At 43.2% G+C, this 11820-nt stretch overlaps 1 protein-coding gene across 2 annotated transcripts in view; it reads left to right on the forward strand.

The window, feature by feature from the left end:
* Positions 1-4415: 4415 nt before the first annotated feature.
* Soat1 (sterol O-acyltransferase 1) overlaps positions 4416-11820 on the forward strand; it is a 78100-nt gene continuing 70695 nt past the window's right edge. Inside the window, exons 1-2 of one of the 2 annotated variants that reach the window (XM_029560172.1) lie at positions 4538-4670; positions 6142-6247. Coding sequence is in view for 1 of the 2 variants with exons in the window: in XM_008826137.3 (XP_008824359.2) it covers positions 4472-4670 (199 nt within the window). In the remaining variant the exon portion in view is untranslated. Of the gene's footprint in view, positions 4671-6141; positions 6248-11820 lie in introns of both variants that reach the window. The other variant, XM_008826137.3, reaches the window with a different exon arrangement.

Below are 11820 nucleotides of genomic sequence, written 5' to 3' on the forward strand. Positions count from 1 at the left end.
AGGGTTCCCCATTCCTGGTTGGCCTGGAACACACTATATAGATCAGGCTGGCCTTGAAGTCATGGAGATCTTCCTGTCTCTGCCTCCTGGGTGCTAGGGTCAAAGGGGTGTGCCGTCATGCCTGACCAATATTCAAGTTTTTGGTTTTTTTTGTCTTTTTGAGACAGGGTTTCCCTGTAGCCCCGGCTGGCCTGGAACTCACTATGTAGACCAAGCTGGCCTTGAACTCACAGAGATCCACCTGCCTCTGCCTCCCAAGTGCTGGGATCAAAGGCATGTGCCACCACGCCCAGCCAATATTCATAATTTTAAAAGTCTCATTTCCTTTGTTGGCTTTCCTGTAGAACCCAGTGCCTTCAGACAGAGGGGCTCAGTGCCTTTGCTCTCTTCCTTCACATCAAAGTTTAATTGCATCTCTAAATAAAATGCCAAATGACTATTTATGTTTATATTTTATGTATATAAGCGTATTGCCTGCAAGTATGTAAGTGCACCCATGTCATGCAATGTCTATGAAGGTCAGAGAGGGCATTGGATCTCCTGGAATTGGAGTTAGCTACAGTTAGCTGCTGTGTGGGTGTTAGGAATTGAACCTGGGTCCTCTGCAAAGGCAACTAGGGCTCTTAGCTGCTGAGCCATCTCTTCACCCCCCCTCCCCATATGACTGTTATATTTGTACTTTTTTTTCTTTCTGGTGCTGGGGACTGAACCCAGGGTCCTTTGCCTGTCAGGCGAGCACTCTCCCACACAGCCAAATCCCTAGCCACTGTACTTTTTTGTATTTGACTTTATTTTCTGCTGTAGTATGCATTATTGACATGACCAGAGAAAACATGAAAGCTATTTTGTTATAAAACAAAACTTAACTGCTTCTTGATCAGTTCTTTCATGTCCCAGTAGGAGTGGAGTAATGTGGCTTAAGCATTAACTCCTAAAGCTTATTCTTGCTTCTTCTCCAGGATGTAAACTCTTACATCCCATCAGTACTGATTCCAATCACCCTGCCTGCTGTCAAATCCCAAAGACATCTTTAGTTCCCACAACCTAAATACTATTTTATTACTATTTTATTCTGTCCTTTTAAACATGTCTCAAACCCTCCCCCTTTTCTTTGAGGCAGAGTCCCAAGTAGCCCAGGCTGGACTCAAACTCATTATGTTATGGAAGATGACACTGAGTTTCTGATCTTCCTGTCTCTACCTCTCCAGTGCTGGGATTACAATTGAACGCCAGCCACCCAGCCTGGTTTCTGCTGTGTTGGGGACCAAACCCAGGACTCTGTGTATACTAGGCAAACATTCTACCATCTGAGCTGCATCCCCAGTCCTCTACTGCTTCAGCCTTCTTCCCCTTCTTTCTATCCTACTTGGCTATTGTCTTAGTTTAGCTCTTTATCCTTTCTCATCTATATGACACATCACCTTTCCAATTAATCTACCCACCTCCAGTTGCATCTTTCTTCAGTAAGGTCTCTTAAATCATGACTCCCTCTTGCTTAATGTCCTTCACTGGCTCCTCCCTGTCTGTGAGAGTCTGAATCAGAATGTTTCAGACACACTGGCTTACAAATTCAGCCTTACTTCTTGCCGCTTCTCAGGAACTATCCTATATTTAAGGGTACCCAGCTACCTTCATGTTTCATGGATCTGACTTCTTTTTTTTTTTGGTCTAATGATCTTTGATCTTGTTTTTCCTTTATCTTGAAAATTCCTCCTCCCTTCTCTGACAACCATTTCACTAGTTAGAAAACTGAGCTCTGATAGCCTCCCTCCAACTCTCCCTTCCTTCTACTCCAGGCCCTCTGATCCCACTACATCCAGAAGACAGTAACATCAGCAGCAACAATTACTGAAGCTCGAATTATTGAATTCTAGAAGCCAAGGTCTTTATGGGAAGCTTTAAAAACATTCACTCATTAAATACTCACAATAGACCTATTAGGCACTGCCTTAAATTTCTTTTTATTGTAGCATTTTTTTTTTTTGGTCTTTTTGAGAGAGGATCTCCCTGTAGCCCCAGCTGTCCTGGATTCACCATGGAGACCAGGCTGGCCTCAAACTCACAGAGATCTGTCTGCCTCTGCCTCCCGAGTGCTGGGATTAAAGGCGTGCGCCACCACGCCTGGCCTTTATTGTAACATTTATCCCATTGTTTTCAAATGGGCTTACTTATCTATCTTACCAATAGAAAATCTTTTTTATTTTTTGGTTTTAGTTTTTTGTTTTTTATAGCCCCAGCTGTCCTGGAACTCACCATGTATACCAGGCTGGCCTTGAACTCACAAAGATCTGCCTGCCTCTCCCTGCCAAGTGCTGGGATTAAAGGCGTGTGCCACTGGCCCAACAATCTTAATCAGACAATCTTAATAATCTTTATATCCCTAGCAACTAGTTAGAAGTTCTGTGCGTGCAGTTTTTGGAATATGATGAAATCAGAAGCATTTAACTAAGGCTTGATCCCAGGATTAGGTGATGTGAGGTTTTTCAGGTCAATGGTGGTGGAAGACATTTGGATTCTGGTTAGAGGCTTTTGGAGTTTCTCCAGATATGTTATACAGTCTTCACCTTTGCACTAGATGATATCCCTATCCTAGTTTCTCAAGGAAATGACCTGGAGTTACCTTGTGCCTACCTTTCTTCACATCTGCACCTCAGGGAAATATCCTGAAATCTTTCATCTTCTATTTCCACAGCAACTGGCCTAATCCAGTACTAGTATCTATCGCATAACTTGCCCAATAACTTTTTATTCTTGTTTTTCCTTGTTCCCTAGAACCCTTTATCATCTTTTCTTTGCATTTAAAAACAACATAATGCAAACAACACAATTAGGCTCCTGAACAACACTCCATCTCTGTGTCACCCTGTCTTCCCGGTGTGTTCCAGCCCTCCTGTTCATCAAACCAGCCAAAGCAGTTCAGCATCAGGTCCTTCACACTCATTGCCCTCTGTCTAGAATGTTCTTCCTCCACATGATTGGCAGGGCTGACTCCTCATTTAAGAACAGCTTAGATCACCTCAGAAAATCACCTATGCCTTTGTCTTTACAAGATCTAAGTGGTTGGTTAACACTTATATGTAATTTATGCCCTAAAATTCTTGGCATTGTTTTCTTTTCTCCTTCTTCTTCTTTCCTCCTCCTCCTCGTCCTCCTCCTCCTCCTCCCCCCCCTCCTCCCCCCCTCCTCTTCTTCCTCTTCTTCTTTGTCTTTTTGAGACAGGGTCTCTCTTGCAGCCTCAGCTGGTATGGAACCCCCTATGTATCTCACAGAGATCTGCCTGCCTCTGCATCCCAAGTGCTGGGATTAAAGGTGTGCATCACCACAGCCAGCTGGCATTGTTCTTTTTATGAAGTCTCAAGAACCTTTTAAAATTATTTGTGACATTATTTCACATCTTTCCTTGACCATTTTTTTCTTAACATTTCTATCTGCAATTGGCTTGTTTTACTATTTCCTTCCCCTTTGGTGTGTATATGAGGTGGCCACCAGAGTCCCTACAGAAGTGAGTCCTTGAGCTCCTACTACTTTTTAACTGGTGGAACAGGTGGAGAGAAGCACAAAAGCAGTTGAGCTCTATCAGATCCTATCAGATCCTATCGCCTGGTGGTTGACAAGAGTATTAATCACAGTTGGTCTCAAAGGAGGCAAAACTGGGCAGGTCTGTCGATGAGACCCAGTCCAACGCTGGGGCCAGTTCTTTGGGTGAACAGTGCTGTCTGCCATAGATGGGGCCACCAGTGGTTGAAAGGTCTATAGAGCAGTGAGTTCGGATAAGCCTGAGGCGTTTGTTTAGGACATCCGACCTTAAGTATGGCCAACTTGGCAGCTCAGGGACTGAGTGATTAGCGAGGTCAGTTTAGCTGATTTTTTTGTTGTTTTTTTCGCTGGCAGACTGCGATTCTTCAGTCTGTGTTTCAGCTTTGTCTTTCACCCACCTTTCCTCTAAATTCACCTATAACGGTGCGTTTGTGAAGTCTAAGCCCTTAACTGTTGTATCTAATCTATGTTCTAAATCTCTGTATCAATTTTTCTTTATTTAGTTCCAAGGACGCTTTTTAAATGACTTGACTGTCCCATTACTTCACGTGACTCATCTCTGTCTTATCTAGCTTGGATGTCGCTGAAGGACACCGTCAAGTATAATTTAGACCACAAAGCGACTTATGACAAAGGCTTTCAGCCACCACTCTGTCTGGTTCCTTATTGGTCAGTTTCAACCGCAACGTTGGCGCCAGACTCCCCTGGTCCCATGCTCCCACGCAGGCTGCCTTTTCGGACTCGTAGGAAGTTAGCTCTGTCCGCTCTCTGCCGCACACACTCGAGGGCTGGGGTGGGGACAGAAGCAACCTGCTGTGCCCTGACAGTTATCAGCTGCCTTAGGCGGCCGAGGCTAGCCTCTGCTCCCGGCGGGTACCCGCGCGGCCCGGAGGGCGTGGCGGTGGGCGGGGCCTGGCGCCCGCGGGGACCACCAATGGCATCCCGAGCCCAGGCCGTGCGCGTGACGCAGCCGCAGGGCTGGGAGGTTGGGGGTGGAGGGCGCTTTATCTTCCTCTGCTGTGGGACGGGTTGTGTTGAGGGGTCTGCACCCGACATCTTTCAGCCCCGAGCCTCCCCCCGGCTGCTGCTGTCCAGCCTTCTGCGAGGCTTCCGCCGCCGCCCTCGGGCCGCAGGTAAGCCCTGGCTTCCGCTCTCTTCCTCATTTCCCGTCTGGGTCCATCCACCCCAGCCCGAGAAAGGGGGCAGCCGTGGCGGCGCCGCTCCGGCTCTGTGGGCCCGGCCTGGGCCTGGTCTTGACTGTCCAGGCTGAGACGCCGGCCGGGGGAGGGTCCCACCTGGCTCTGTGGGCCCGGCCTGGTCTTGACTGTCCAGGCTGAGACGCCGGCCGGGGGAGGGTCCCACGGAGTTTGTAGGGGATAGCGGAAAAGTTGTCCTCAGCCATCCGGAGGATTGGCAGCCCTTTAGAACATCGATCGGTGCTAGCTTGATGTCCCCCCAAATCATGTGGCATCTCTCAAGCTAGTCAATAAAGAAAGTTAAGAATTAGAAGTCATTGTATTCTTTGAAAAGTGACATCAGAAATACACTCAGGAAGTCAGTGTTTTGCTGATTTAGGGGGAAAAAGTGTGTGGAAGGTAGGATAGCGTACTAGAGATCAGAATCTGTGTGGGCCAAAACCTTTAACCAAGCACGTGTTTTTTTTTTTTTTTTTTTTTTTTTTTTTTTTTTTTTTTTACGTGTTTTGTTTTTAAATACCAGGATGGAGTTAAGTTTTTGTCTTTGACCTTTAAGTGTTAATAGGTCTGTAACTTAAACGAGTTAAGTTACACACACGACACACACGACATATAGAGAGAAAAATTGTAGGAAACAGCTGTAAATTTCTTTCTCTAAATGATATTTCTCACTGATATTTAAGTGGTTGTCACTTGTTTAAACTTTTTTATTCAAACTACTTGTCTCTCCATTAATGCAGAGTTCAACTTGAATATTTTTTTCTTTTGCTTGCTTAAAAAAAAAAAAGGATTTTGTGTGTATGAGTTTTGTCTGCATGCGTATAATGCCCACAGAATTTCAGAAGAGGGTGTGAGATCCTCTGGAACTAGAGTTATGGATGGCTGGTTGTTAGCCACCTTGCCTGTGCTGGGAAAGAAACCTGGGTTCCCCTGCAAAAGCAGCCAGTGCTTTTAACTGCTGAGCCATCTCTCTAGCCCAAAAGTGGCTTTTTATGTGAGTGCTGGAGATCCAAACTCTGGTCTTCATGCCTGAACGGCTGACACTCTAACAACTGAGCCGTCACCCCAGGCCCCTCTTTTTTGTTTCCTTTAAGTTGGGCAATATCATGAATGACCTAAAGTGCTCAGGCAGCATGAGAGTGGTCTTTGAACTGAGCTCTGATGCCTTGAAGAGTAAGAAGAGCACTCATGGAGAAGAGCAGGCTCAGTGTGTCATGTGCTTAGAACTGGTCAGGGGTTTCATGTTCTCTTGGGACTAAGACCAAAATACTTGTCCCCAGTCATTCTGAAGGTCCTTCCTAAGCTGGTTCTCCAGGCTTCAAGCTTTTTTTCTTTGTCCTGAAAATCCTGTCTTATTTCCTGGATCATCTTCAGGCCAAAGCTCTACCCTCCTCTCTTAACTCCTAAGCATTCCTCAGATACCAAACCAAATATCACTTCCTCTGGGAACCAAGTCGTCAACTGCATCCTCTGGGGCACTCAGAAGTCTCCTCGCCGGCTGTTAATCATCAATTGTAAGTTTGTGTATTCGTAATTAAACACTTTGCCTTCTCTTTTGGTAGACTGGGCTAGCCTATCTTATTTCTGTCTTCTCAGGGTCTAGCTCAGTACCTGGCATTAAAAAGAAAGAGTTGGAGGACCCAGGAAGGAACTTTGAGAAACCTTGATTAGGTGTGCTGATTCCTATGGAAGCTCCATTTCCCAAAGTGCTTTTTTTTTTTTTTGGTCTTTTTGAGACAGGGTCTCCCTGTAGCCCCAGCTGTCCTGGAACTCACTATATAGACCAGGCTGGCCTTGAACTCATAGAGATCCACCTGCCTCTGCCTCCCGAGTGCTGGGATTAAAGGCGTGTGCCACCATGCCCAGCTCTTTTTTTTTTTTTTTAAATTTCGACATTGGATAAATGATTACATTAACCATACAGATGCAAATAAAATATGACCATGTTCTCACGTTCTTCATTCTTACTAATTGACCCAGTTCTGTCAGTTACATGAAAAAGTTACAGTTAGAACAAACCATTTTTGGAGGGAAGAGGGAGAGGTTTATGTTTTGGATTCTTAATTTTTTAAAATAATTCTTTAAAAAGATTTATTTTTGACAATTTTGTGCATGAGCACTGTAATTTATATCATCTTATCTTTGCCTTCTCCCCCCTCCAACTCCTCCCATGCCCCCATTCCTTCTCAACTTGTGACTTCTTCCTTGATTAATATTGTTACATATACAGAAATGTATATAATGTACTGAGCCCATTTAGAGGTGTTCTGTGTACCTGTGTTTATGGCTGACCACTTGGGGTTAGATAACTCATCAGGGAGTTCCTCCCTGGAGTAAACTGATTTCTCCCTCCCTCAGCGACCTTTGATTGCTTTTTAAAAAATTAAAATATTTTTTAAATTTAGGATTTCATGTAGCCCAGGCTGTTCTGACACTCACTGTGTAGCTAGGGTGATCTTGAACTTCTGATCCTGCTGCTTCCACCTCCCAAGTGCTGGGATTACAGGTGTGCACAACTGCATTTGGGGCTGGAATGTGAATTTCCTTTTTTTGGTCTTTTTGAGACAGGGTACCCCTGTAGCTACAGTTGACCTGGTACTTGCTATAGAGACCAGGTTGGCCTTGATCACAGAGATCTACCTGCCTCTGCCTCCCTAGTTTGGGGATGTGGGCTACCACGTCAGGTTTGGAATGTGAATTCTATCTGCAGATGTTTCTCTTTTCCCCCACTAAACCTCAGGGTGATACGAGAGTAGTTCACCTGCAGTAGGTACCCAGTATTTATTTGTGATACAGGTTTTTAAGAAAAATGTTTATTAGGGCTGGAGAGATGGTTCAGCAGTTAAGAGCACTGGTTGCTTTTGCAGAAGACTTGGGTTCAATTCCTAGCCCCCATATGGCAGCTGACAACTGTCCTAACTCCAGATTCAGGGGATCTGACATCTTCTGACCTCTGCAGGCATTGCATGACACGGGTGCACTTGCATACATGCAAGTAATACACTCATACACATAAAATAAAAATAATGAATAAAATATTTAAAAATCTTTATTAATGAGAATACTGCAAGCTGGCTAGAGTTGGCACTTCTTTGGAACATGATTCATTTGTTTCTCAAACTAATTCTTTTTTTTTCCCTCAAACTAATTCTTTTTATTTGCTTTCTGAAGACAAGTTAGATAACTATCATAGAACATTATGTAACTACAGTGTAGATTGGCTTCTTACATTCTTGTCTAATCAGTGTGTTACAGTTTATTATTATTATTATTATTATTATTATTATTATTATTATTATTATTGTGTCCGTGGGGGCCTATGAGTGCCACTTCATGCTTATAGAGGTCAGAGGACAACTTTGTGGCATTGATTCTTTCTCTCCTTCCACCTTTGTGTGGGTTCCAGGGATCCAACTCAGATCAACAGGCTTTTGTGATAAGTTTATCCACTGAGCCATCTCCCTGGCCTCCATGTGTTACATTTAAAAATAGTGTTCAGTCAACTTTGTCACCTAGAAAGAAGATATTTCTACTGTCACAAATCCTCTGCATCTTTCAAAATGAGACTGGGTGTGGTGGCACATGCCTTTAATCCCAGCACCTAGTAGGCAGAGGCAGGAGGATCTCTGTGAGGTTCAGGCCAGTCTGGGCTACATAGCGAAACCCTGTCTTATAAGGGGTGCAAATGTTAATGATATAGTGGTGCTCAGCAATGCAAAAGGAACTGGCTTAGCAAACTTCAGTATGTGTTTCTGTCACTGTTGAACCTCTTGCAAGACTAGTCCTGTGATCATTGTTTTCACTTCCTCAACACATTTTGCAATCCTGTCTGATATATTTGTCCTTGAAACTAACTGTACACATAGCTATTTGTAAGTCTCTAACTACATTGTGAAATATTTGTCCCATGTTCCACTCTCCTTGTGTGTTCTCCACTTCAATTTTCCATTATACTGACCCTAGAGAAACTCTCTTCCAATCCTCTCATATTTTCTCCAGATGTTACTTGCTTCTGGTTCTCCTTTAATCTCTTCTAGTTCTTGTCCTTTAAATGCCCCACCATATAAAATGATACAGTGTCTACTGCATTGGATGTTAAATAAGTGCTATGTAAATGTTAGCTGGATAAGTTCCTGGATAAACCTCCAGGGAGACTTCCTGAACTTGTGCCTTGGGCTTAGCTGTCATGCATGGATACATCTCAGATCCCTGTCTTCAGCTCAGACTGTGTATTCACTTGGCTGGCCTACAGATACATGATATTGAGCTTATCTATGCTTTTTCCTCCCTATAATTAATTAGCATAATGACATATCTCTACCCTTACTGAGTTAGCATACTCACTTGGGATCTGAATGTACAACTGCCTTCTGTATGTAGCCAGCTGTGTACCTGAAAGACTTCTCTGGTTAATTATTTGTAAATTTACCTGATCTCCCTTATCTCTTTCCTCTTTATTTTTTTCAATAAACACATGCCATGTGAGTCTTACTTCAGGCCTAATTGTTTTGTGTGCACTCATTGTCCCTGCTAATCTTGCTTTTCTTTAACACATCCTTCCATTTAGTCCTGAATTAAGCTTACTAAAGGTAGATATGAAGGCAGTCTCTGTTAATTTTTTTTTTTTTTTTAAGGTTGATACTGAACCCAGGGCCTCCCACATGCTACAGATGGGCTACCACTGAACTCTTAGCTCCCAACTTACCTTTTGTTTGTTTGTTTTTAAGGCAGGCTCTCACTATGTAGCTCTGACTTGCCTGGAACTTGCTGTGTAGATGAGGCTGGCTAGGAACTCAGAGATTCCCTTGCCTCATCATATGCTACATGCCCATCGAGTTGGAATTCTTAACTTTGCAGTAACTAAAGCAGTTTGTTTAGTTAGCATCTAGGTTGGTATGGTGGTAGATGCACAAAGGTTGTATTTTACCTGGATCATGTGGTCTGCAAGCTAGCCCTTATACTCTTTTTTTTTTTTAAGTTTTAAAATTTATTTTATGTATATGTGCATTCTTGAGTGTGTGTATATGCAGCACATGCATGCAGGTGGTTGTAAGCCACCATGTGGGTGCTGGGAACTGAACCCTGGTCTCTGGAAGAGCAGCAGGTGCTCTTAACAGCTGAGCCATCTCTCCAGCCCCTCTTACTTGTTCTCTTGTCCCCTGTGATTTGTTATCTATTCAGGGGCCAAAGTGACTCTTCTTTCTAGAGTAGAAACAGTAGCAGAGCATTGATAGAATTCCCTGCCTTTCCTGAATATATATCCATATGCTGTTACCTGATGTGTGGAACAGAGGGAGCTCAGCTTATATTTAATCTTATGATTGATGTAATAGAAAAATTGAAGGGCATGTAGGGATAGAGAGATGCCTTAGTGATTAAGAGCACTGGTTGCTCTTGCAGAAGACCCCATTTGGTTCCCGACACCTACATGACAGCTAACTATTGTCTGTAACTCCAGTTCCAGGAGATCTTATGCCCTTTTCTGGCTTCTGCTGGCATTGCATGCATGGATGCACTTACATGCATGCAAAGCAATCAGATACATTAAATAAAAATTCAAAAAAGAAAGCACATGCTGCTGCTTAAAAAAAAATTGAGGTGTGCCATTTTAAGTAATGGTTCTCTTTCCTAACATCTTTATATGTGATGAGTAATTAGTATTTTCTTGGAACCCACATGGTATTTCAATTATATTTGAGAAATATATAATTAGGTCATTTAAAAAATATTTATTGGGACTGGAGAGATGGCTCAGCAGTTAAGAGCACTGTTTGTTCTTGCAGAAGACCCAGGTTCGAATCCCAGCACCCACATGATGGCTAACAACCATCCATAACTCCAGTTCCAGGGGTCTGATGCCATCTCCTGCCCTCTGAGGGCACTGCATGATGCAGGTGCACTTATACACATGCAGGCAATACATTTATACACATCCTTTTTTAATGTGCCCTTGGAGTCAGAAGAGGGTATTGGATACCCATATCCATAATATGTTTTATATATATAGATATAATTATTGTGTGTGTGCATCTGTGTGTGCACATGAGCCTGTGTGTGTGTGCACATGAGCCTTTGTACTATGGTGTACCTGTGGAGATCAGAAGACAACTTTGTGGAGGTGGTTTTCTTCTTTTACCTTCATGTACGTTTCAGGGATCTAACTCAGCTTTACCTGCTGAACCATCTTGCTGGCCTTTTGTACAGAAAGCTTTAAGTTTACAAGCCTGGATGGTGATGTGCACCTGTAATCCTGGCTGTTCAGGAGGCTGAGGCAGGAGGATAGCTTGAGCCCAAGAGTTTAAGGTTAGTGTGGTCAACAAAACAAGACCTTGTCTCAAAAAAAATGTAGCAGCATCTATGTGTTTTTTTTTTTTTTTTTTCGCCAGACTAGGGATTGACTCCAGGGCCCTTGTATTATATGCTTAGTTCACATTTTTACCATTGAGCTACAACCCCTACTTTTTGTCTTGTGCTGGGGATCAAACTTGGAGCCTGTGTATGCTAGGCAAGGGCTGTGCTGCTGAGCTACACATCCAAGCTATGTTTAACATTTGATATGAAATTTTCTTTAGACTAGATGGATGGTTCCTAATCTTAATCAACAAGGACTCCTTTTTTATTTTTCTGTGGTGTCTATTAAATGGCATTTATTTGTTAAATTTGGTTTATTAAACATTGTGTATGTACATATGTGTTGCTTGAACAGTTGTTCATATATGTGGGTGCAGGCATGTGCATGCTATAAGGCAAGTGTAGCGATCAGAGGATAATGTTTGGATGTTGGTCCTCACCTTTCTATCTTGTTTGAGACAGCTGAACTAAGCCTCTGCCTCCCATCTCTCTGTAGGGGTGTACTGAGATTATAGACACTTAAGTTAACTGTGTTTGACTTTTATGTGGGTCATTGGGGATATGAACTCAGGTTGTCAGGCTTTTGTGGCAAGTACTTTTACCCACTGAGCCATCTCCCCAGCCTTTAAAAAAATTAAAAAAAATTTTTTTTGAGAATTTCATATGTGAATACTATATTCACATCACTTCCATATCCCAGGCCCTCACCACCTCCTCATACCTTTTCTGACTCCCT

Source organism: Nannospalax galili, unplaced genomic scaffold, assembly GCF_000622305.1.
Source record: "Nannospalax galili isolate Female #2095 unplaced genomic scaffold, S.galili_v1.0 scaffold429, whole genome shotgun sequence".
In the NCBI taxonomy this organism is placed as follows: domain Eukaryota; kingdom Metazoa; phylum Chordata; class Mammalia; order Rodentia; family Spalacidae; genus Nannospalax; species Nannospalax galili.